Here is a 27,062-nt window from a genome sequence, read left to right as displayed (position 1 = left end):
TCTCTTCGTCCCAGCTCTGTAAAGTAATTTTGATCGATGCTTTAAGTTTGCAGCACGACAGACAGAAGTGTTTGATTGTGATGGGTGGGACAAAAAAAGAACAAATCAAGTGGGAAGTGATTGTCACACGTGATACACAGCACACGGTGCACACAGTGAAATTTGTCCTCTGCATTTAACCCATCACCCTGAGTGAGCAGTGGGCAGCCATGACAAGCGCCCGGGGAGCAGTGTGTGGGGACGGTGCTTTGCTCAGTGGCACCTCAGTGGCACCTTTGCGGCTCAGGATTCGAACCGGCAACCTTCTGATTACGGGGCCGCTTCCTTAACCGCTAGGCCACCACTGCCCCAACGAGCCAATATATTGTGATAGTTTCTTTGGTGATGAGTGTTAGCACTGATTTCATGATTTTTGTCAACTTCATTGTCATATAGATCTGTTTCTCAATATGAGCATTATTGTCGCGGAAAATGGCTTGACATACTTAATCAAACTGCAATCTAACCCTTTCAAACTTTTCAACTTACACTGGACCATCTACCCAACGATCGGGATGTTCCTGTGTATTTAAACCGCAGTCTGCCTTCAGCCACTTGATTGATGGGTGAGGTCTCGAGCTTTCAAAATTCACAAAATTTAAAAATAAAGCGAGCGAAGGTCTCCAAAGAGATGAGCGGGAAACGGTGTGGCCAGACACACCCGCCCTCAACACTCATGTCACCATTTTTCTGGTCCCGCCCACCCGACAGTGGCCTGAGTGACTCCGCGTCCCCGTCAGAGAGTGGGAAGGATAAATGCTGAAGGGGACGGGGACAGGGTAGCGTAAAGGGTTACAGCGCGTGGAGTGAAGTGAAGTTTTTTTTTTTTTTCTTTCTGGGCTGCCTTACAGCAGCTGCGGAGTCCTGCAGCTAGATTAAAAGCGTCTCCCCGCCACAGAATCGGGAACGGTGGGTCCCCCGCCGTGCGCAGGCAGGGAGGAGCCCACGCAGCTGTCACCCAGCCCAAACTTTCCCAGCGCCACCAGGGGCGACAGGTCACTGTGCCCCCGAATGCTGCACACACTTGGCAACCCCACGACTCACTCAAAACCCTGTGTGGCCAAAGGGGCACCAGAAACTGCAAGTGTGTGTGTTTGTGTGTGTGTGTGTGTGTGTGTGTGTGTGTGTGTGTGTATAGATAAACAGATTTGGAGAAGGATGGATGGCACTAGGAGCATTGTGGGAAGGCATTATTGATAGCGTTTGTATTTATGCTATACACTCACACACACACGCATTGGACATAAGACACAGATGTGACTCACATTTTGTGTATAAGGCACTTTTTTGTTTGTTCCCATAAACTCGGACACACACACACAGTTGAGCCACTAGAGGATTGGCTCTGCTGAACAGGCTGGAGCCGCTGGGTCTCTGTGGTCGGAGTGGATGAGTCTCTGTCACGCAGATGGCCTCTTCCATGAAGCTGCGTCTGTAACACACTCAGCATTCTGCACGCCGCCATTGTCTGCAACACACTCACACACATACTTTTCTGCATTTGTTGAATGGTGCAGCGTTTTGTAGGCCCATTGTTTTGGATCTGACTGTGTGGCTTTTTTGTGGCATGTGAGCAGTACACAGTGCGAATACAATAGACATTAATGTGTGTGAGATCTTTTATGTCTGTCTGTACTATGTGTGTGCATGTGTCCATTGGCATCTCCAACCTTGATAAAAGCATGTGTGTGTGGTTCCAGCCTCCTGTCCCCTCTGTGAAAGGGGTTGGGGTGTCATCTCTCCCAAGACGTGATTGGTCCTGCCGGCTGCCTAGCCCCTCCCCTCCCTGTCCCCGCGCTGCGCTCGGCGGGACGGCTGGGCCAATCGAACGGCTGACAGCCCTGGCTTTTGATATGAGCTGGAGGAGATCGTCCAGCTGGGCACAGAAACTGTGTGTGTGTGTGTGTGTGTGTGTGTGTGTGTGCCCTGTAGTAGGTGGCTGTATTTATGCTCAGTGTCTTTATTATCTGTTAAATAAAGACCCTCTGTCTCCATCCACTGACCATGGACCCTTTTGAAGAAGCCTGAACTTATCTCGAAATTAGTGACAAAATACTTGTTTATTTCTTCTTTTTTTGTGTGTGTGTGTGTGTGTGTGAGAAAGAGAGAGAGAAACGGAGTGTATGTATATGTGTGTGTGTGTGTGTGTGTGTGTGTGTGTGTGTCAGGGAAATAAAAGAAAGGGAAGAACAGGGCTATAATGAACAGACTTCTCCCCACCAGAGTGTGAGCACTGCTGGCCCTCTCTGATAAACACTAATGATTCTCTCTGCCCACGGATCACCCGTGTGCTTCTCTCCTCACCCCACCCCACCCCCCAACTAATGGCATTCTCCATCCCTCTTAGTGCTCTCTCTCTCCCTCCCTCGCTCGCTCGCTCCTCTCCTGTCCCTCCCACCCGCTACCTCCGTGGGAGTTTAAATCCCTCTCTCTGGTGGAGGAGTGTGGGGAGCTTAGATGTGACTTCCCGCCTGGCTTCTCCGTGAACCCCCCCACCCACCACCATGCGCCCCCCCACCCTTTCCCTTGGCTTTAATCCAGAAAGCGCACAGGGGCGGCCGTTCCCCCACTCCTCTCTCATCCGCTGGGACGCAGGATGGGGGGATGAGGTTGGTTATTAGGATTTATTTCGCTTTCTTTTCTTTTCTTTTTTTGGTGCTTTGTGGCTCCCGTTCATTTTGAATTTCCAATCCTCTGCTTTGGTTGTCAGAGGGGCTGGTGTCGCTTATCTGCGGTGTGAGACAGGCAGGAGGAGAAGGAAGTGAAAGGGAGAAGTGGGGCTGTTGTTTAGCGATAGGCCTACGTGATGAGCTTTTGAGGCCCTGTGTGTCTGTGTGTGTGTGTGTGTGTGTGTGTGTGTGTGTCCAGACCCAGGTCCCTGTGTCACGGCAGTGGGGTTCTGTAACCCACCGACTCACACTGGCCCTGCAGACAGCAGCCATGGCCAGAGCTGATAGCGGCTCCCCCCTTACAGTTCGAGGTAAGTGGGGGTGCATGATGAAGCCTGGAACTGCTGCTGACACGAACAACAATACGAAGCATAAATCTAGGAAGATAAGTATTCACACCCCTCAGGATGCATAACTCTGGGCAGCAAAGCCAGAGAAATTATGAATCTTTATTGTGACAAACAAACAAACAAACAAACATTATCTGATTTGCCTTTATAGCATGTGATTGCGTGCGATTTGGCTGATTGGCTGTGATTGAAATGATTGAGATAATAAAGAGTTTCTCTGTGTCAACAGTGTGAGTGATGTCTGGTTGTGTATGATTGATGGGGGTAAACCATGTATGGTTGTGCGGGCTGTGTGTGGATTAGTTAGGTGAAAATGAAGGTGAGTAGCACCTCTCTCCAAACCCCGCCACCGATTGACTGCCATCAAAATCCTGTGATGTAGGCCTGTTGGAGTGCCTATACATTTTCATCATTGTTATCATTGAACTGTATTTGGCAAATCTACATTCTGCCCCCATGAAGGTTCAGTGTCGGGGTGCCCAGGCCTCAGAGAGAGTTGTGAGGGGATAAGAGGCTCCTCTATGGGGGACACCGGGTCTCGGTGGTCCCCTCTGATCTCCAGCACCACAGGAGGTGACAACCTGCCTCTGTCTCAGAGGCTGTCATGCCGTCTCTGAAGTTAAAACAGGAACAAATCTCCTCCTCGACATGTGTTGTGATGTGAGCAATGATTTGTAACCTGCACGTGTTTTTGTGTGTTTTACGCACACATGGAGGGCTTATTAGCATGCTGTGGTAGGTGTGTGTGTCGCGGTGCTTAGGTTGGCAGGGATTAAAGAGACTTTACTGTCACCAACCCCAGGAGGACGAGCAGACAGCACACAGTGACACAAGCATACAGCAGCCAGATTAGAGCACAGCCCCCCACAAACACAAAGGATAAACACACACACACACATATATACCACCTCACAGTTACACACTCACACATGCTCTCACAAAATCACATAGGACCCAGATTGGTTGAAACCCCCCCCCGCACACAAAGGGATAAACACACTTAAACCCCAAAACCTCCCTGCTCCCCACCCAACGCACACAAGCGCGCGCGCACACACACACTCACACTCACACACAGATTTTCCGTTCCTCCTCTCCCCCTGTTACCCTGTTCCCAGATGCCCGAGTGATTGGCCCCTCTCCTTAGAGCAGACTGTGGCATGATGGGGGGAGGAGGGGGTGAGAGAGCGTGCCAGGGGAGAGATGGAGGAGGGGCGGGCGAGTGGCGAGAAGCTGAAAGAATGTGCTGCTCGCTGCGGGGTGTGCCGGCCGGGCCTAGACCTCCTGGGCCACCCCCTACCGGCCCAAACCTCTCCTCTGCTCTCTTTCGGCTCTCATTTCTTACAACTGCACCCCCCTCTCTCTCCTCGTATCTAGTCCCTGTCTAGTCATGCTGCCATTAATGTTCAAATAGAAAACACAAAGTAAAAGAGGTTACATGATTTACTGCAAATTCAGGGCGTGTCTGGGTCGAGGGAACAAGTCCTCTCACACGTGAACTACTTCTTACGATAGTTCGCATGGCATGTGTGCGACGTCTTCTGTTCGAAGGAAAGATGGCGAGTGCAGTTGCTGCAATAGAAACAGACCCGCCAAAATGTAGAGGATTCTGCGAGTACACCACCATTTTTCTTGGAATCACCTATTGCAAGAGGTGAGAACCCCTTATTTTGCAAAAAATTGCTTTTGTAGTTTCAGTCAAATGTCTCTCTCGCAACCTCCATCCCTCTCTTGGTGTATTTGGACAGCTGTGGGCAGAGATCGGGTTGCGGGCGGTGCTGTGGTGCTTCCTCCGGCGGGCTGGCAGCTCTGTGCTCAGGCCGTCTGGTTGCCATTATGGCTTTTAATGTTCCTCTGGACGTCCTCCTCCCCTCCCTCTCTCCCCCTGCCATGTCCCCATCCCCTGCTAGTGGGCACGGCAGTGGGCTTGCATGTTGGGAAGAATTATTGTTTGTCGTTGCAAGCAGAATTTTAGCCATGTAACCATGTTTCCTAACCAATCACTCATCCTGTGTAAATTATATTAATTGCATTTGCAAATGTGTTCATATCTTGTTCATATTCAGAAATATTGAAATAAATAAATGTTTAAGGACAGTCAAGCATTATGTGCGCTGCGCAATGAGTTCAAGATTTTTAATGCGTTACCTGACTGATGGTGTCATCTACTGGCACTTGGTCATCGCCACCAATCTATTTGTTTATTTACTCGTGATAACCCATCCATCAGTTTGACAGATACAGAATGTCAGTGCTAAAGTGCCGCATTCTACTAATGGGCTGCAGCTGGGAGATCACAGCGTTGCGGCAGCGTTGATGAAACGTCGGCCTGTGTCTTAGAGACGCACTTTTAATGCTCTTAAGATGTGTACTATTTACAGTTCGCCACATCACACACTCTGCATGTGACAGCCTTTTTATGCGAAATGCTCTGCATCTACAGTTGACTAATTCCAGCTGCTGGTCTCAGTGTTGTGAGCACGGAGTGCCTCATAAATCAGGTGGCAGTTGTTGTTGGGTTTTTTAATCCAGCCAATGAGAATTCTTCTCTGGATTTTGTGTCTTGTCAGAAAGTGTGAAAACTGACCAATTGCACAACGAGTAGCTGGTGTTGATTATCTATCTACACTACAGCGAGCCGTCAGATTTTTCCAAAAAGAACCAAAATGCTGCTGTTCCAACATTGGATTGCGGTAAAACACTTAAGGAAACTATTTAAAGTCAGTGTAACTGGCTGGTTTTGAGGTGTAATGTAACATTCATACAAGTGTAATTTGATGGATGTGAGTTTCATCAAGATACAAGCGGACTTTCACAGCAGCTCTGCGTCCTTTCCGAGTCAATTCGCTAAAGACATGCCTGAAATGTCTCGTTCAACAACCAAGGGTTTGTGCCTCTGTGGCTAAATAATGTGATACTCAGTATTATTGTAATGTTTAAGGCATTTCTTTTATTAGTATTTTAAAAATCCAAACCATGAGCTAGTAGTATATATCATCTGCGCATATTTAATGGTAAAATAACAAAATGTCATTGTGATGCGTCCTGTATGCCAGTTCCCCTCACCACAGACAACACCGAGAACACCGAGTTCGCAGTAAAAACAATAATGGAACATTTATGCGCACAGCACAGCCACACCAGACAAAGCCTCGCAGGCGTTACCCAGGATAACAGCACAACACACAAAGCCAACATCACACACACCCACACGCAAACAGAAGACACAACGCACACTGCCGCGCAGCATCAAGCAGCGGCGGGGCCACGCCGGTGGCCGGGGCGCCCGTGGGCCGCCGCGCGAGCTGCTGTTTGATGTTGGCAGCTGATTAATCAGATGTGAGCCGCGAGCTTTTGACGGGTGCTCTCTGGGTGGCGGCGCGAGGGGCCCGGACGGACGCATGGGGTCCGGGGGCCGGGCTCCGAGACGGGGGGAGCCCCGCTGCTTACCCTTGAACGCTCCGCGGTGGTGTTTGACGCCGCCCCGCGCCCGATGGACTTGTGAGGCGCTGTGGCAATTAAAGCGGCAGAGGACCTGCGGCCCAGTCCTGCACAGGGACACAGACGGAGGACAACGGGGCAGAATGGAGTCATGATGAGAGTAAAGTGTGAGGAAAACCCAAGAAGAACACTAGTGATGGCGTTTGTGCAGGGCGAAGAAAATAAAATGAAAAGACTGAAAGGACAATTGGAGAGCTGAAAGGAGAGGGGTGAAGGACAGAAAGAAGGGCGGAGTAGGAAAGAAAACCAGTGTGATGGACTGAGTGATTTAGGTGATGGTGAAGAGGGGTTGAGTAGACGCAGAATAAAGGTCGAAGGACAATTGAAGAACTGAATGAGAAAATGAGAACTGAAGGTGGATCTAACAAGAGGTGAAGACGAGCACAGGAGTGATGGAGGACTGAGGCAATGACAATAAAATAGTGACGATAACTTAAAGTTAAAGTGAGTGATTGTCACGTGATACTCTTCATTTAACCCATCACCCTGAGTGAGCAGCGGGCAGCCATGACAGGCGCCTAAGGAGCAGTGTGTGGGGACGGTGCTTTGCTCAGTGGCACCATGGCGGATCGGGATTTGAACCAGCAACCTTCTGATTACGGGGCCGCTTCCTTAACCGCTAGGCCACCACTGCACCACTAACTTAAGAAGTGAAAAAGAGAGGAGTGATGTTTGGAGGAGAAGGTGAAAGGTGGGTGCGGAAAAAGAAGAATGGGTAGAGGACAGATTGACGGAGGGAGGGGCACCGGCGCGTGGAGGGGGGGGTGCGGAGGTCACGGAGAGGTCAGAGGCGCGGAGCCGGGCGTGCCGTGCGGCGGTGTTAAGCCTCTGACGTCGGACCGGCAGGACCCACACTGGGACCGGCTCTTTAATTAGCTCCTGATGAGGACCTTCAGGAAAAGAACCAGGTGATTGGACTTCTTATCCAAATAATTACCTCAATTAAGTCATTAAGACCCTGGGCATAGCCAAGCCCAGAACTGCCTCCCCTGTGCCACAGCATGGATCCATCCGTGATCTCACTCTTTCTCAGAGTGCTGCAGTGTGTGTGTGTGTGTGTGTTTCTCAGGGAAGTTGATGCTCGTGTTTTTGTCCTAAGTATAATGAGACAGATTCTATCAGTGAAACACCAACTCTGTCTCACACACATACACCCCTACACACACACACACACACACACACACAGAGGTAGGTTAATTACCCTTAGCATCTGGATGTCCGTATGTGTGTGTGAGCCCTCAGCACCAGAGTGGGTCTCAGTGGTTCTGAAAGTGCCCTGGTGCATCATGGGGGATTAGGCTTTGGTAGCCGTGGGGGTTTGCTGAATGCGGCCTCTCTTGAGTGCTGTGTGTGTGTGTGTGTGTGTGTGTGTGTGTGTGTGTGTTTGAGAGAGCATGCGCATGCATGTATGTGTATGTCATTACAGGATCCTACAAGAAATGTCTTTTGCACACAAACTGATTTTATGATGTTATTGATCTTTTTTTAATATTTTAGTAATACGTGAGGTCATTTGGTGTGTGTGTATGTGTGTGAGTGTGTTAGAAAGCAGCGGCCTGACACTTTTTGCCAGACTCGGCTTCTCCTTTGTCTGGCTGCCGACCGTGTCCAGGTGTGTCTTTGCCCATGGAGGCTGGAAGCCCACATCTGGAACAGGCCAGTACTGCTGTACCCAGATGTGCTCCCAGCGACATCAGCTGTGTGTGCAGCGCGGTCATAGACGAGGACAGATGTTATTTTGATGGTTTACAGGGAGGGAGGGGACGAGACAAAGAGCGCGACAACGGTAGCATTAGCGCTAGCGGAAACAACAACGCAGCAACGTACTAGCCCGGCCTGACCCAAGTTGTCCGTCTGACTTTGTATGTGTGAGTGTGTGTTAGACACTCTATAGCAATATTTCCAAACCAAAGAGGAATCACATTTTTAATCCATTATCCAGATGACAATTGTCATGTGGGATAGCTGCAACTGCAACTGCATAGTTTACCTTACTGACTATTAATCAGTATTTAGACGTGGATTCTCCCTTCACAATAAAGTTTGGTTATTAAAAAATGTATCATTCTGCTTTTATCACTTCTATTTGAACTTTACTGCAGAAAATTCCCCCCGAAAGGTCAACCCAATTGAAGAAGCCTTTTTTTTTTATAGCCTGGTACAGAGAAGACGAGAAGTCAGTTTGAGGGTCATCTGGGGTCATCGGTCAGAGCCCTGCCTGGCTCGTAGCGCTGTAAACGCTTTAGAATGGCTCCTATTCCTGATGCAGTTTGATGCGAGATGTGGAATGTGACTATCTGGATTTTTAGACAATTTAGCCCCAAGGCCTACAGATACAGAAACACAAGCAATTCACACTCATCTAGAACAAAGAAAAAAGGTCGACTGCTGTGAACCTCGCGTGCGAGCTCCACAGATGCCCCGCCTCATCTTTCTCCTCAGGTAGAAAGTGATGGAGCGCCCACCCCCTCTAGGCCGAGGGGTGTGTTGGTGACATACCGCATTAGGGGCATCAGACTGCATCGACGCTTTGATTTGTTTTGGGTGGGGGGTGGGGGGGTCAGGTGGGACAGATGAGAAGGTTTAACCCCCCCCAGAAACCCCTTTGCCCCATGTGTATACACACGCCCCTCACGTGTCGGGAGGGGAGAATCAAAGTTGAAGTAAAATGGCGTCTTCCAAAACAGAGAACCGACTCCCTTCCTTTGTTGTGGGGGCGTGCATTAATATTGATTTTTATTTTTTCTTTCGATGTCTGCTCCCTGGGGACGTCTGACTCTGCACAGCGTTAAAGTTCCTTGTCATTTCTAATAACTCAAGCGTTTGACTCCGTGGCATTAATATCAGTTGGTTTGTCCCTGCACCATGTTGTTTCCCTTGTAACCTTCAAACAGGTCTGTAGGACGCACACCTCCATACATTAAAAAGTACAGGCTCATTGGGTGCTCTATTTGGCCCCATACCCACCCAATCCAAAAAAAAAAACCCACCTCACCTAAATATAGCTGAGCGCGCCATAGCTTGTTTTTTATTCGCTTCTGTCTACATTACGCGGAAACGAGGAGCACGGAGCTACGTTCATTTCTGCCGCAGAGCCACCATGGAAACTGTAACACGGCGCCATGGGATTCCTTCATCACGCCGATAGTTGTTGCGCTCGCTTCGCTTGAGCTCTGTGTGTTGAGCTCTGACGGCTGGAGCTTGGTGCAGGCCGCTATATTAAAAACATGTAGCCACGTTTTTTTTTTTTTTTTTTTTTCAAGGTGAATGGCGGCGATGGGGAGATTTCTGGAGCTCTTTCAGCAGATCTGTTTTTCCCTGTGTTTCTAATGTAGCCCACATCAGATGGGACCAGAGCCCCGTACTGGGAATTCCGAGGGAAATAAATAATAAAGCTCTGTTGCCATCCTAACGTCCCAAAAACAAACACATTTATATTTCATTACGGCCTTGGAATAATTAAGGGCACATTATTTATGAATTTGTTTATATTTCTATGGGAAAACCAGCAGGGGGTGGGGTGGTATATAACAAGCAGGTGCTTTAGAGGCCCAGTGCATGATGGGTGAATGGTGCATTGTGGGAAAGTGAGTGTCATTAAGTAGAAAACGCTGATGTATGACCGTATGGGGGGCAGTGGTGCCCTAGCGGTTAAGAAAGTGATCCCATGATCAGAAGTTTGCCGGTTCGAATCCCGATCCGCCAAGGTGCCAACTGAGGTGCCACTGAGCAAAGCACCGTCCCCACACACTGCTCCCCGGGCGCCTGTCATGGCTGCCCACTGCTCACCAAGGGTGGTGGTTAAATGCAGAGGACACACTGCTGTGCTGCAGTGTTTCACAATGACAATCACTTCACTTTCATTGAACATTCAGCTTTGTTACTCTGCTGCATTGTCTATCAAGCAATCATAAAAATACGTACATTCAAATATTTATTAAAAATACATTTATTTATGACTAATTAAAGACCATTGACCATTTTTTCTATCATATGTCAAACAATCGATGACCCCACTTTTGGCTCGGTCAGTTTGCTGTCACTGTGGACTGAAGTCACATCATTTTAAATGTCTTGCTGTAGTAGTTCAGTCTACTTGTCCTAAAACATAGCGTAGGTCTCCCATAGTCCCCCTGATTTGTGTCCATTCTGGAGCAGGCAGCTGCGGAGCGCAGCACACGCGGCGCCGGCCGCTGTGTCCGAATGACCTTCAGCGCTCCCGCGCTTGGCCTGTGCTCCGCATGTTGGGCAGCATGGAGCAGCCGGGCCGGCAGCAGCCCACGGTGCGGACGACGCGTATCCGTCTGCACGCCGCAGACAAAGAGAAGCCGTTGGGGGGGGGGGTGTTCTGGCACGGGTTCACGCGCGTGACCTACAAACGCCGTTGTGTCTTCATTAAGCGTGTGACAGGTAGTGTGTGTTGCTCACGCATGCAGTAGGGAGTGTACCAGTGTACCAGACCCCCTCATTAACGACAGCACCCGTCCTGAATGGTGGTCATGCATAAATTCATAGCACAGCAGATCTAATATTAAAGGAGAAAACAGGTCTTCCACCTGTTTTAAACCGTCTCACTTGCGCAATAGCGGTTTAGTCACATTCGCACTTTTTTTTTTTCCCTCCAGCTAATACAGCAGATGTCGTGGTCGAAAATGAAGTGTCCAGAGAGCGGTTTATTCCGGAGGTGGGCTGTGTCTTTGACTGGAGCTTGGAGGAAGTCATTAAGCATCTCCCACTCCTTAACATCATCTCTGGGCTCGGTTTACGGCTGCAGACTATTAGTTTTTATTTTTAGCGGCCTCGGACGCGCACACAGCATGGGCATCGGGGGTCGGTGTGAGGGAGCAGGACAGACAGCTGGTCAGAGCCTGTTTACTGTGTACAGGTGCTGGCAGCAATCGCATATGATGCCTGGCACCTTTCGCCAAGAAATATGATCAAATTGCGTTTCTTTTTCTGCTTCATTCTTTTCTGAATTGGTTCCGAATGCGTGCTGGTCTTTACTGCGCCTGTTTTTGGTTTTGTGGGCTGTATTTTGGCTGGTTTGGTTCTGGGTGGGGGGGGTCCAGCAGCAGTTCTCTGCAGGGCACGGGGCAGGGGGTTTTGGAAGCAGAGCTTCAGCAAGGTCATTCCTACCCGACACGGCACTCCTCTAGCCTCTCTCCGTCTACCTTCATTAAGTTAACAGATCGGTTCCTTTCCATTCTGAGTATAAAAGTACACGATTCCTCTGCACAGAAAGCTGTACGTTTTCGTAAGGTCTCACTTAGATGCTGTCTGTTTAACAGTGAAAGGGAATGTTCAGTCCCAAGACACCGGCCAGTCATGTTTCTGGATTTTTGTTCTATAGATTTTTTTTTTTTTTTTTTTTTACTCCAACCACCCTTGGTTTTTTTTCTTTACCTTTGTATTCATTACGTTCTCTCTCTCTCTCTCTCTCTCTCTCTCTCTCTCTCTGGAGGTACAGATGGACACATTTGCAGGTTAACTTGAACAGCTGGAGGTGCATTATTAGCGTCCTGCTGCTTCCTCATATTTGCTCTGACTTTTTTTTTTTTTTTTTTTTTTCCCCTCTTTCCTTGGCGAGCAGATAATTCACAAGCAGCCAACCAGACAGTGAGTTGGTGTCCTATAAAAAAAAAAAACCAAAAACAGACAGGGAGGAAGAGATAGAGGGGAGCAGCAGTAACAAAAGGGAAAATGGACGTCAGATGGCGCTGCATGGAGATGAGGGCGGAAGAGTAGAGACTAGCCTTTGTTGTCGTTTCGTTTGTTACTGAATGAATTGCTGCAGTGATGGTGGTGATGTTGTTTGTGATTATTTTCCCTCCCAGCTGAAGGGGGCTGGATTTGGGGGGGGGGATTGTGCGGAAATGAGGTCCCAGGAATCCGCTGTCTCCCTCAGGGAAGAGCCGACAATGAGCAATTGTTATGGAATGGCTCGTGGAGATTGCTTTTTAGCTGCATTTGGGAGATCTAGCGTGGATAAAAAGCCCCCGGCGCACCCAGGGGCGTAAGATTAGGCACACACATGCGTACACACATGTATACAGATGAACACATACACACACACGCACACACTCTTTGTATGCTTTTCACAAGTCAGTTGCTTTGTCAGCTCTGAATCCGGAGTTGCATTTGTTTTTTTTTTTTATGTCTGGCTCGCTCGAACCCAGCTGCTCTTACGGCAGCGGCCTGTCACACTCAGCAAACACGCGCTCCGTGTGAGTGTGTGCAGCGGGCGCCCGTCGGTGTGGGTCGGAGTCCTGTGTGTTGGGAGGGGGGCTTTATTGAATTTCAGACCCGGTGCACTGGCTGCGTCGCATGTCTTGGCTTTATGTAAAAATACGAGTCGGACTAGAGACTAATGGCCAGTCCTCACCCATACACACACACACACACACACACACACACACACACACACACACACACTGCATATTGTGGCCAGGAACCGTGGCCAGCAATAGCCTCACTGACCCCTCAGCAGAGCCATAATTACACTCTGGACCGCAATTAGCAATCTGTGGTTGGTTACTGTTGGTGTGTGTGTTTGTGTGTGGCTCATCTCATTAAAAGTTAGTGATCGGACTGAGAGCCTGGACCGTTTCACCTTGAGGTGTGCATCTCTGCAGGTACACCGGGAAGGGAGAGACCGGACTTTTGCTACACATCCCGGAGCCACGTGTTTTTAACAAGACCCCGGAGTCCGTGGCTTATTCTTAATTTATTTGTGGCGTGATTCATGATAACAGGTTGCTATGGTGACAGAACCCATTCAGATGAGCAAAGAGTCTTGCTTTATTTCTAGTAAATATGTGCTGTACATTTGATCATTTAAACATTTACAATAATATACATATATTCTTTGCGTATGTTTTAGTGCAGTGTGGGCAGATGATGCGCAAACGCAAGATTTACCTTTCCTTTGATAATATCAACTTCCTCCTTTCCCACTTTGTGTGTGTGTGTTTCAAAGGGGCAGACCAAACACTGCCAATGCTTTGATCCTATTGGTCACACGAAAATGCGTCACGGCACGGAACAAAGTTCAACAAACTCACTAATTTTTTATGCGATACAGGTCATGTCCAGTGTCTCATGTCCTTAATTAATTGCCTGTTTTGCTTTTTAGACACTGGGACTAAATCCATACAATACAGACTCCCTGCAACACTTTCCTCCAAAGACGTATTCTCCCTTTTTACTTCCTGACCTCTGTTAGAAATTGTCCATCATAACCATGCGAATGAAACCCTTCTAACCCTTCAGCTCAACGACAAGTGGCACACCGTGCTTGTGCTGTGATTGGTGCAGCGCAGTGCACGTGCATGCTCTGAACCGATTCGCCACTGACAATCGCTCTTGAACCACACAAGCCATAGGAGAAAATCTGCAACAGCATAGTGAATAGTCGTAAATTAAATCGCAATTTTTGTCAAATAAATCACGATTCAATTTTTTTCTTATTATTATAATAATAAAGAGGGGTGTTCCTCAAAGATCTGCTAGGGTGACACTTATTTTTAATATATTCATATATTAAAAATATATTATTTTTAATATTTAATATATTTATATTCATGGAGGATAAACTCTACCTAGAAACATTTCTATGCTGATCACACCTTAGTTTACATAGTGCACCATTTTTCATGTGGAACAAGTTTCTCTTGTTAAACTAAAATTCTAATGCCTAGAATGATTTGTATGTATGTATTTATACAAATATAGCCTTCTCAGTGTACAAGCAGTCTTGTACATTTGCAGATATGTGCCAACTCGGATCATTTTCTTTTTATGACCTTCTTTCATAAAATATTATGCTAGAGACACGTGCTACTAAAGTATAAATGGAGAATGGTGGCGGTATTGTTAATAACTGTCCACGTGTCCAGGTGATCTACATATGCAGTATGAGATGAGAGAAGAATAAAGTGTGCACTGTTGTATTCACATGGGTGTGAATGTCGCGTTTCCACAGCACTTATGTGAGAACTGGAGAGTTGTCTGGTAACTGCCATCATGAGAGGGGTGTGTGGATGAATGGGGGGGTTAACATATGGGAGGAGGCTGTGTGAAGGAGGGGAAGATGAGGGGAGTAGCGGAACTCAAAACCAAACGCAGGCTCAGGGAGTAGCTGGGGCTTATGAAGACTTTATCATGTGGAGCCTTTATTGGTGCGCTGATTACAGCAATTCCCACTTGCGCACTTTACAGCATTCAATTAACATTCTAAACACAAATATCGGTGCATACATTACACTCAAACAAGCTTCAGGTGTGTGTCTGTGTGTGCGCGATGTCCTCCTCCCTTTTTTCCAATGTTTTCTGTCCTCCCGCTGACCTCTCTCCCAAGTTTTAGCGATTCTTATTCTGCAGTGGAGACGTTGTGTGTGTTTTGCATATTGTACTGCCCTGGCGGGCACTGTTGAAGGTGCGTGCGGTGGTGTTGTTTGACCTCTGTGCCCATGTGACCTGCGAAACAAGTTTGGTGTACGTGTGTATGTGTGTGTGTGTGTGTGTGTGTGTGTGTTCGGCACAGCAGACGCAGCGTGGGCGCCGATCAGACTCAGGAGCGGCAGACAGCTTTGGTTTGTAATTTCCCATTTGATTGCATTGGCTCTGGGCCCCTGACAGACTTTCTCCGCATGGCACCTATTTGTATGTGTGTGTGAGTGTGGGCATACGTGTGTGCATGTGTTTGTGTATTGTATGTATGGTTCGGTGTGTGTGTGTGTGTGTGTGTGTGTGTGTGTGTGTGTGTGTGTGTGTGTGTGTGTGTAAATGAGGAGCTTGTCTCCCAGTTTGTGGGGCCCGTGTGGCCAGCAGGTGGTCAGAGGCAGACACGGCCGTCACTGAGGGAGTTGCGGCCTGCAGGCAACATACTGATTGGCCGAGCCCTAGAGGGAGGGAGACGAGGAGCATCATTTCTGGGCTGTGATTGGTCGAGGATTTAGTGCATTAACGGAAGGTGCTCTAGGCGGCCTTGTTGGTCCGAGTGTAGTTTGGGAAATGAAGTCCTCTGGGCTCATGGTTTGTCCAGAGACCCGGGCGTTCAGCTGGGACCTAATTTAACACGGATCTGTCAAAAAGAACCAGAGGTAACCAGTGCCAGACTAGCTGAATTTGCCGCTCCGCTCTGTGCTCGGGCGAACAGCAGGGAGAGATATTGTGCGAGACGGGACATTATCCTGGAGATGACACGCCAGAGCAGACACAAAGCCCCAAATCAAGAGGAACAGTTGGTACAAACCTACCGTCCTCGTCCTCGCCGGCTTTGGTAAACACCAACAAAACAGGCCCAGTATGGGTGCGTGCAAGCGAGATGCGGAGGAGGAGGAGGACCAAAATGTCGAGAGGAGCGGAGGAGAGAAAGCGAGCGACGGAGGGGGTGGATGGATGGACGGTTGGCGAGCGGGTTTTTGGAAGGAGAGTTTGTTTGTTTGTTTGCATGAAGGTCGGTTTCTACGGGACGGAGAGATCCAACGTCCCACTGTTATGTAATCTGATAGGAGATTCCAAGCTGGTCAGCTCCATATGCCGCCCGCGCCTGCCAAAAATATCTTCAGCCGGAGACTCCATCACAACCTGGCAGCCTCGGAGAACGCTCCGGAAATATTTACAGCAGATAATAGGAAACATGTGAACCAGAGTCATGGCCAGCAGAGAGGGAGGGGGAAAGTGAAAGAATGAATGGGGTGGGGGGGTTAAAGTGTGTTCTTTGAGTAAAAGGTGATTTTATTCTTATTTCTTTCTTTAACACTGTAGCGCACGCAGGCCATTCAGTAAATAGAGCTAAGACGTGAGAAAAGAAAGAAAAAAATATTTTTATTGTAATTCTGTTCAGTACGTAGGTGGGATTTTAAAGGTGTGTGAGCATAAGTGTGTGTAGTGAGGTGGGTGGATCACTCTGGGGACTGGATTTTGTGTGTGTGTGTGTGTCTGTAGGTGCTTGTGTACTGTTCACCTATTCTATATGTGAAGCAGAGAGTGAAATGGAAAGAGGGAAGAGAACTCTTGAGACCCCTCTAGCGCTATAGTAGTATGTAGGCTGTGTGTGTGTGTATGTGTGTGTGTGTGTGTTTGTGTTTGGCCCACATTGCCACCCCCACCAGCACAGGTCAAGCTCAGCACACTGCTGCATCTCCGTTCTTCTCCCTCTGCGTTTCCATGGCAACACACCTTGAGTTAGCCCCCAGAGGAGCCCACCATACCGACCGCTCCTTGCCCCCCTACCCCATTCGCCCCCCTCACACCTTTCTCCCTCTCGCTCCATCTGCCCCGACTCCTCCTGTCGCAGAGACCTCGTGGTGCCGCTCTGCATGGTCCAGGCCATCAATCCCTGCCCAGACCTCGGGCCTCGGGCCCAAGTGAAAGAGGCCATTCCCCCCCGGGACCTCCTTCCCTCCTCCACTCTCATCCGACCAAGGAGCTCGGAGCTCATTTGTGTGCCAGAGCATGCTACAGGGCGCTGTGGGTGGGTGCGGGAGATCGAGTGGGGGCACCCATGTAGACGGGAAGGGTCCTGAGGGACGCCTGCGAGCCGGGGCACCACCTGGCTCCCTCTGGTCAATTAGCTGGAAGCACATTGGCCAGGCTGCTGCGGTGGCACAGGCCTCAGTGTCTGCACAGCAGAGGACCTGTTCAGTTGGTGGAATAACAATCTGGAAGAATCCATAAACAACACCCACCACCATCTACCCACCTTCCGATTCAGATGTCTCATTCCACATCCCTCGGTTTCTCTATCGCTTTTCCATTAATATCCTGGAAAGCCCTCATCAGTAATTCTGCATATGTGGGGTGGACTCATGCTGTTTCTCAATTAACGTGGTGCATACCTTCACCGCCGTGGAAGGATCCCCCCCCTTCTCAATCAGTTAAATATGTCTCTCGCTCACACACACATCAGACACACTCATATACCCGTCTCTATTTAGATTTCCTCTTTCTTTTCTGCTCACGTCCTCTCTCTCCCTCCCTGTAGCATCCCCCTTTTTTTTTTTTTTTTTTTGCTCTTCACCCTTTTCTCTCTTGCTGTTTCTGCTGCTCACCGTCTCTCCCTGTTTCTGATATGATTGAGTGATATTGCCGGACCATTTGAAGGCTGGCTCATTTCATTATTTCATTTTTCTTCCATTGGAGGTGCTCCTAATTTGAATTACTCTTCTACCCATCTACCCACCATTTTCAGGGAATATCAGCAGCCTGCACACAATACGAAGTGCATTAGTATCAATGTTTGTCTTTGTCTTTCCAGCCCTTTTGAGTTTTTTTTTTTTTTTTTTTTATCAGTGTCTCTTAACTACTTACTTCACATATACGTAATATGTTCGGACTGGTCACACTTTTGGTTCAAATTGTCCATTGCACTATTGTTCACCGATTAAGAACAGTAGAATCTGAAAAGTATCTAGACATTAGACTGAAAAATCCATCAGCTGGAATCGGAATCTGATGGACTGTAGAGACAGCTGTCAGGCAAGTACAGCAAAAGCAGGGTAAGAGTGAAGACTCTCCCAACGGGACAAGGTGAACTGCTGTCAGTGCACAAAAAAATTCTTATTTATTACATGAAGGACACCGTTTTAATGGGTCTCTATAAGACTTGGTGAGGCGAACGTCAAGTTCTGTGTTCTAATAAACATTTGTAATAAGCATAAATAACTGGCGATATTTGGAGGTCTGTGACTGCAGCACTTTCGCTTGACAATTTAATTTCGGATAATGATAAATTCATACTGATACAGTATGAATGTCACATCAAACCATTTACAGTAATAAGGAGTATCAAAGAAAAGACTACTTGTTTGGTCTCTATGATCTGGAGAGGAAAAACTGGGTACCTACCCAGCAAAATAATGCTGCTGTAAAGTTTTTATGAACAAACTTTAATATGGAGGCGCCTAGAGCTATAAGGTGTGTCTTTTTCCTCCATCTGGATGATCCTGGGTGACCCATGCTATTAATATGTCACACACCTAAGTGTCGTAAGCGGTCCTGTCTTATCCCTTTTCCTCTCTAATGTATTGTCAGGCATCGCAGAACCACATTGGCTAAGTTAAATTAAGAGTTTTTTATTTCAGGAACTCAGAAACCTACTATGTCTGCAAAATACTCCCATTGTGTGTTCTTTCCCATGTACTAGATGCCCAGCAGTGTTTAAACACGTTAGAAGATTACATGAATGCCATTACAACAGTTTTCTCTCCCAACTAAGCAACAGCATGTCTATACCAGAGATGAGCAAACCCTTGAACTGCTGAAAGAGATGACCGAGCATCTTCTGCCCTCCAAACCTAAAAAGGACCTACTTTTTACCAAAGACACTCACCCTGAGACACACACACATACACACACAAGCCCCCCAGCTACCATTAGACAGCCCAATTATCCCAGTGCTTTCTGCTTTCTTTCGCAGAATCCGCTTCCTCTTTCTTTCTCTCATTTCCCCCAATTTTTCACTTATGTGTCACTTTCTGTCCTCCCTCTCTCCTTCTCCCCCTCTCTGGGGCCTGTGATGATTCACACTTTGCTGGAGTCTCTGTCCACACATCATGCCTCGCACAAAAATGTGCCCAGACCCAGAACTGCAATTGACTCGGAAAAGGAAAAAAAGAAAAAAGTCTTCGTCTAGCCCGACACATTCAGAACAGTTCCAACTCCAGGGCTGGAAAAAGGGGAGTTAAGCAGCAGGGAGATCCAGACCAAAGGAGTTGCCCTTGCCAATCCTTCCCAGCCCCCCCCCAACACACACACACACTTTGGGCTGTGGATTAGTGCACCCTTGTGAGGGGCCTTTGAGACGGAGAGGAGATTGGAATCGGAGGGGGTGCGAGCCGGGCCGGTTGGCCGGGTATCGGCCATTTTCGATTGAAGACTTTATTAGCCCCGCACTGTCCTGCGGCCGGGGGCGTGAGCCTCGGGGTGGGGCGGGGTGTGGCGAGAGCCGGCGCACGTGGAACCTTGGGATGCCCTCTGGCGCGTCGCCCGCGGGCGCGGCAATCCGAAAGGCTCGCGGGCGGCCTGAACTCGGGCCTGTGTGGCGCAGGGGTGATAAGACGGGAGCGGTGGCGCCCAGCCAGGACCCCACGCCCACCTTTCATCTGTCCCGCACCGGCGGGAGGGGGGCCGCTGATGTCATTCGCGCAGACTTAAAATAGCGTGGCCAGCACAGAGCCCCACGCCGCTGGGGGCAGGCAGGCAATTACCGGCCGGGAGAGGAGCGGCACTGAGCCGGGGGAGGGGGTGGAGGGGATAATGATCTTTTTGGGGCTGGCGCACGGGAACGGTCACGTGAGCCGGAGCCGGACCCGAGTGGGAACAGGGCCCCCGAGACAGGGAGCGCTCTCTGCAGGGCTCTAACGGTGTATGCTGGGATACTTCCATGACTTGTAAATGACGGGTATTGTTTGTGCGTGCGCGCGTGTGTGTGTGTGTGTCCGATCTGTGTTTTATACACACGTCCTTCCTTGTGTGTAACCTGTTGTTTCGCCTCATCTTCTTTCTTACAGAGGAAGGCATCAATCACGAATGCAAGCTGTGTAACCAGATGTTTGACTCTCCGGCCAAGCTCCTGTGCCACCTGATCGAGCACAGCTTCGAGGGCATGGGCGGCACCTTTAAGTGCCCCGTCTGCTTCACAGGTGAGGGGGCGGGGAGTGACGGGCACTGCCGGGCGGGGGGGGGGAAGGGGGAGGCGGAGGGGCCAGAGGGGTTGAGGGCGGTCAAGGAGTCTGCACTGTGGACGAACCAGATGATGGCAGTTGCCTAGCCTCAGAGGCACCTTTACACCACTGGGCATTAAAAGCGGCCATCCCTGAACCCATTGTGCTTAGTTTAGGTGACACAATTGTAAGCCTAAAGTCACCAGATAGATACATTTATGGCATTTAGCAGACACCCTTATCCAGAGCCACTTACAGCCAGTAGTTACAGGGACAGTCCCCCTGCAGAAGCTCAGTGTGTTGGGGGACACAATGGTAGGAAGTGGGATTTGAACCTGTGACTTTGTGCTCTTCTGCTTCATAGGTGAGTTTGTTACTACTACTAGATTACGTTACTTACTAGGCTACATCCATGATCCATAATCAGATTGTCTTTTCTCTGATCTGTAGTTTAAAGCATCATATCACGTCATTTCCTAAAACGAATGTTGGAATGTTTTGAAGAGGATTTTTTTTTGGTATTTTCGACCCTGCATGAATGCATCTTGTCTTCTTATAGGCTGTAATCTCACATTCCTTCACTCTCTTATCAGCCTCTACCCCCTGCTGCCTCTCCCCTTCCGTACCGCAGTGGTTCTCCTTCACTGCTTAATTGAGCTGAATTATCAGTGAGGGAGGTTGTGGGGTGGAGCAGCTGAGTGTGTATTGGTTGCCATTACTGGCGTTTTTCCTCTAGTTTTAACGGTACTGCGCCCAAACCGGATTCACTGGCATGTTAAAACACTCACCTAGTCACTTTTGGGGCCACATTGTGTAAAGTAAAACCCGTTGTTCAGAGTCTGGTTTACTCTGGTGGTGGATAAGCAGCATAACACACACATCGGCCTTCAGACTCACGGGTAGCCGTACACCCTCGCCTCAAGGAGGGAAATATTTAGACAGCAGCAGCAGCAGAAAGAGGATAACAGGCCAGACTGCGGTCTCCTCGACCCCCTCCCACCGGGCTGATTTTAAAGCTAATGAGGGCTGATGTCCCCTAGGTGGTACCTGCCAGGAGCTGGGACCCCCTGGGTCACGCGCTCCACATGGAGCAAAGCCCACGTATCTCCCCACCGAGCCCAGACAGGGAGGCACTTACCTCTCTGAGAGCAAATGGCCCGCTCAAGGTCTTTAAAGGTGAAGAACTTTCTGAAGTGTGTGTGTGTGTGTGTATTTTGTTCCTGTTAAAGGCATAAGAGGAAAAAAAAAAAGTGTTGAGGTCAAAGAATAAAGGGAATGTAGAGGGGCAGTAATCCTGTCGATCTCCCTGGGGCGCGGCCGCTCTCTACGTGGGGCTTTAGTTAAACAGCCTGTGTGTGTGTGTGTTGTGTGTGTGTGTGTGTGTGTGTGTGTGTGTGTGTGTGTGTGTCGTTTTGAAAGTCACTTTGGACCCCAAGCCACCCTCTGGGAATCAGAAATCATTACTCCAGGTTTTCGACATGACAGACGGAGCTTTCAGAGGCCATTTTGAATCTGTCTGTCTGTCTGTCTGTGTTATTTCAGCTCCTCTCGTTTTATCTGCATCTTCTTCCCCTGCTTTTCTGCATGTCGGCCCACCCACCTCTCCTCTCCTCCGTCAGTCATCCTGTCAGTCCTCTCTGCCTGTCAGGCTACCTGCCTGCCTCCCCTCCCACCTCACCGCCTGTCACTCAACGCTCGACGGCCGACGCCATTGGTCCTCGCTTTCGCCCCTCTTCTCCTCTTTCCCAGTTGCTGTTCGGCTTCATCTCCCTCCGCCCCATCAGATACCCCCCTCTTTCTTTCACCATCTCCCTTTTCCTCCCTTTCTCCCTCAGTCCTTCCCTCCCCCACAGGTGCACAACACTCTTTTAAAGTTTAACTCTATTCCTGTGTGGCTCATGAATAAGTGAGAGAGCCGTTCTCCTCCAGGAATAGTGAATAATTTAAACTCTCCACACAACGAACTTAAGTTTATCCAAACAACACAACAGAAAAAAGAAAAAAGTGTGGATAGAACACCAGGAAAAAGACGCGGATGACTTATTGATAAATATCACACGCCCCGGAGACGGTAGTTTAGTTTGCGTTATTTGTCTCTTGTTTGCGCGCCTCCGCCGGCGGCGTCTCGGCTGAGGAGCGTTCCCTTTTGTCAGCTGTCGCCACCTCTGAGCGCACCGGCGTTCAGGATACGATAAGAACAAGACGCCAACTAGTTCAAGAGTCCCATACAAACCCTCCTTTTTCAAGCACACAAAGTTAAAGTGAATACGCGGGGCACACCGGAACTAGTTTTTTGTTGTTTTGTTTTAGGGACGTCTCTGTAAATGGTTTATTATAGAAAATAATTCTCTGCTGTTTCTGTGATTTCATACCTGTTTTATGGAAAAACATGATTCATATAATCATACAGTAGAGGCCAAAAGTTTGGACACACCTTCTCATTCAATGTGTTTTCTTTATCTTCATGACTATTTACGTTGGTAGATTCTCACTGAAGGCATCAAAACTATGAATGAACACGTGGAGTTTTGTACTTAATCAAACTATATAACTATTTCTTCAAAATAGCCGCCCTTTGCTCTGATTACTGCTTTGCACACTCTTGGCATTCTCTCGATGAGCTTCAAGAGGTCGTCACCTGAAATGCTTTTCCAACAGTCTTGAAGGAGTTCCCAGAGGTGTTTAGCACTTGTTGGCCCCTTTGCCTTCACTCTGCGGTCCAGCTCACCCCAAACCATCTGGATTGGGTTCAGGTCCGGTGACTGTGGAGGCCAGGTCTCCACTTTTTGTTAAGTACATAACTCCACATGTGTTCATTCATAGTTTTGATGCCTTCAGTGAGAATCTACCAACATAAATGGTCATGAAAATAAAGAAAACACATTGAATGACGAGGTGTGTCCAAACTTTTGGCTTGTACTGGACAATATTGTCCAAACAATCTTTTGTGACTGATCTGAGATTCAAAGCTGTTTCTAGAATTTCTAAACTGAAGCTTGGGGATTGTAGTTTAGTGGGTAACACACTCACAACCAGAATAACACAAAGTCACAGGTTCAAACCCCACTTTCTACCATTGTGTCTCCCCGGGAGACAGTCCCTATGAATCCCTATGGATAAGTGCATCTGATAAATCCTACCTAGTTAAGAAGTTAGACCTGATAGTATACCTGTGATTTTGATATTAATCTTCCTGATAACTTTTTCCCTCCACCCACAGTGTTTGTTCAGGCCAATAAACTGCAGCAGCACATCTTTGCTGTCCACGGGCAGGAAGACAAGATCTATGACTGCTCCCAGTGTCCACAGAAGTTCTTCTTCCAGACTGAGCTCCAGGTCAGTACAGCTCTCACAAAAGCAAGTGAGGCTGCATACGGCAGCGGTCTTCTCAATTTAATTGCGTTTTAATCTACAGACATTCGTCGGGTTGAGAGCTTACAGCTCAGGTGCTTGTGTAAGGAATGTGTGAAGTTAAGTCCGCATCAGCTTCTGATCTAAGAGTGGATAAAAAAAACGAATGAAAATTTACTGAAGACAAAAAGCAGCTTCCATAACCCTAAAACGGTCAGACCACCTCACTGGCAATCAATCGGACCCCCGCTGCTGACTCTGGTGCTGACACTCATGCACAAACACCTACACACGTATCTCTGAGATACGCCGGCGGCCTGTCTGAGCCAGTGTTCTTCTGCAGAGCAGAAAGTGTGTGTGCGTGTGTAGATGTGGGTAGGAGAGGGAGAGCCGTGCCGGCAGGGTTCTGCTAGTTCTGTAGGTGAGATGTTAAATAAACCAGATGCGGTTCACCAGGGCGCGGAACCACGCCGCGATGCGTTTCTCCCTGGGGACCGGCTGTCAGGAGTCAGCCGTGTTTGCTGCGTTTCAGAGAGAGAGAGAGAAGAGAGTGTGTGTGTGTGTGTGTGTGTGTGTGTGTGTGTGTCAGAGCTCAGGCTTGAAGATACTGACACAAATTCGTGCTGTAATCTGTACTGGCTGCAGTTTGTCCTCCTCTTCGGCGGCTGCGGCTGCACTCTTCCCTCCTGTTACCTCGCACGCTCTTTTACCTCAACTCTCGCTCTCATTTAACTCGTTTAAAGAGTCTATGAGCGCTCGTTCTCTCTCTCTCTCTCTCTCTCTCTCTCTCTCTCTCTCTCTCTCCTGGTGGGTCGGTAATCCTTCTCTCTCCAGATCACAGGATGGTAATGAGAGAGGCTTGCTGCTGCTGCTCTCAGTCTTCACACACTTTGTCACTGAGCCTTTTATCTGCCCCCCACCCCCCTAACAACACACACACACACACACACACACACACACTCAGCCGGTTTCTTTCTCCCTCCCCACTCACTCTCTGGAGAGGATTCAGACACCCCCGGTCTAGCCAGCCCCAAATCCCTCTAAAAACACACACATTTCTGTGTCCAAATGTTTAAACTTTCAGACATACATGCAGTCTTTGAAGTATTAGTATTAAACAGTTATTAAACGCAAATCTGATTGGCCGAGCAACCACTGTGGTAAAATGATTGCACTCATAACACTAAATTCTTAGACAAACACACCGTGCTGTGTTTTATGTAACATTTTCTAATCATTTACCAGTTAATAAAGTACATTCCCAGGTGATTGAATTGTTTTTGTATTGATTATTAGTGACAAATTTCCTAATTTTAAATGTATGGGGTTTGTTATACATACAGTAATACGTGCTCGGCACTGTTATTTACACCATTGTTGTTGATCATTTTTATTGCTTTAATAAAGCTTGCATCATTGAGGCTGCAGAACCATTTTCAGTTCCATTAGGAGGACTGCTGTAGTGCTCAAATATGAATGTATACATACAAATAAATGTACATGCACATGCCACTCAAGCATAGGAACCCTTACTGTTGTGACCATGTTTCATGTGACAGTCTTACATTATTACAACAGATCAGAACACTTGACGTAACCTCTAATGTCAGAATATGCTTTTCATATGAATTTGACTATTCATTAAAAATGCATCATCGCTGTAATTTGTGGTCAGTAATTGCTGAAGGTTGTGTGTTAGATGGACATGAAGTCCCCATCATCCCGCTCTCCCTCTGTCCCACCGTCTGTGGCCTGGCTGGGTTGTGCCACAGACGGATGGCGGTGGGCTGGTCTCAGTATAACTCACTCCAGCGGGGCCGCCTTGGTCCTGGGGGTCATCTCCCTCTGCCCTGCCCCGAGCTCCATCCATCTTCCTGAGCTATGGGCCGCGGACCCCCCCTCACCTCTCCGCCGCCGCTGTGCGCGTGTTTACGCATGCGAGGGTACATCTGTGTGTGCCGTATGCTAGCCGAGTGTGCGTGTGTGCATGCGCGAACATGTGTGTGTTACTGAGTGGCATGACTAACGCGTGCCCATGCCTGGCTCTTTTTTTTTGGGGTGGGGGGCTGTGACCTAAATCTCCTGACCGGCCGGTTGCCCCCACCCCCCCAGCCTGGCTGGCTCACCCCCCGCGCGGGGCTGACAGTGATGTAGAGCTACAGGCTCTGGGCATATGGCTGGTCAGTCCATTTAGCAGCAGGAGAATCGCCGGACCCTGTCGGTCACTGTCTGCCTCACCCCGAGGCCCAGTGACCAGGAGATAAACTCCAGCCCATCGCGCAGTGTGTGAGGGTGTGAGTGTGTGTGACCCGCACCCCCTTTCCACACCCTGCCCTGCCTCCCATCCTACGTCATGAACTCCTATAATTCCCTTCCACATCTAGGCCATGAAGCTACACACCACCATTCAGGCATTTAGGAACTTGTTTTCCACGAGGAAAAAAGTAATAGTGACTAGTAATTTTATAATAAGCTGTCACTGAAATAATACAATGAATAATTGTCAATTTAGTGTTATGGGAATGTTATCTATCAAAAGCAAAGATGTTGGAATGGTGGTTCTTTAACTATCCTTTCCAGATGGTGTAGATGGAGAACCTGGTAGGATTCTCTTCCTCAATGTATTGGACCAGTGTGTGTCATTGAAGACAGACCCCACTCATTGTGTTCTGTTACTAGGGTGACCGATTTCCATAACTAACTTGTGAGAAGCGCGTTTGAGAATGTAGCAAAATTAGCAATTCAGCGTAAAGGCAGAAATATAATTGCTGTTAACTACAGTACAGCCGCAGTCCGTATCTTGCGTTCTTTGTGTTGATTTTTGTGCAGACTCTCGAAAATGTGTTGCGAGTTCTGCACCCGACAGATGACCATTAAGATACAGGTATTCATTCATTTTTTCATGACCTTGAAACTGACCATTGGACGTAAGGAGTACACACTACAGAATACGACGCACAGTACAGACGCAAGTATATTAACCCAAACGCTAACAACGCAACGGTGTACAGATACGCATGCATAGCTCACAGCTAGTATGTTTCTGGCTTTGGTGTGGAAAGTTAATAAAGGTCTTTTAAAGGTCTTGATGCTCGTATCCACTGTGAATTTGGCAGAGTTTAATGACCCCTGCCTCAGTCTGGATATTTGGTCTGCACCCATTAGTGCTGCACTTCATTACACGTAATGGTTACTGCATCTGATGCGCGCACACACACACACACAATCACACAGCGTCCGTGTTTAATACTGTGCAAAATGCAACTTTTCCAGATTAGAATGCACTCTGCATCATTCAGTCGCACCACACCAGAACTTTCTGCAGACCTACAGGAAGCTCTATATGACACCTGTGTTCCTAGGAGGACAAATCGTGGCCTCCAACGTGGTCTAAGACGCTTGCTGACTTGTCTACCATGCCAAACATGAGTGAGCTATAGCCAATGAGAGTGCAGGACACAGTAACAGGATTAGTGAGTGTGGTT

At 48.4% G+C, this 27,062-nt stretch overlaps 1 protein-coding gene across 5 annotated transcripts in view; it reads left to right on the top strand.

Moving 5' to 3' along the window:
* Positions 1-27,062, top strand: part of znf423 (zinc finger protein 423) — a 122,170-nt gene that overhangs the window by 83,126 nt on the left and 11,982 nt on the right. For all 5 annotated transcript variants that reach the window (XM_028957602.1, XM_028957601.1, XM_028957599.1 and 2 more), the window contains 2 exons: positions 20,074-20,205; positions 23,447-23,562. In XM_028957602.1, coding sequence (XP_028813435.1) covers positions 20,074-20,205; positions 23,447-23,562 — 248 coding nt within the window. The remainder of the gene's footprint in view (positions 1-20,073; positions 20,206-23,446; positions 23,563-27,062) is intronic.

This window comes from Denticeps clupeoides, chromosome 17 (genome assembly GCF_900700375.1).
Source record: "Denticeps clupeoides chromosome 17, fDenClu1.1, whole genome shotgun sequence".
Lineage (NCBI taxonomy): Eukaryota > Metazoa > Chordata > Actinopteri > Clupeiformes > Denticipitidae > Denticeps > Denticeps clupeoides.
This window is presented reverse-complemented; position numbering and strand designations above follow the sequence as displayed.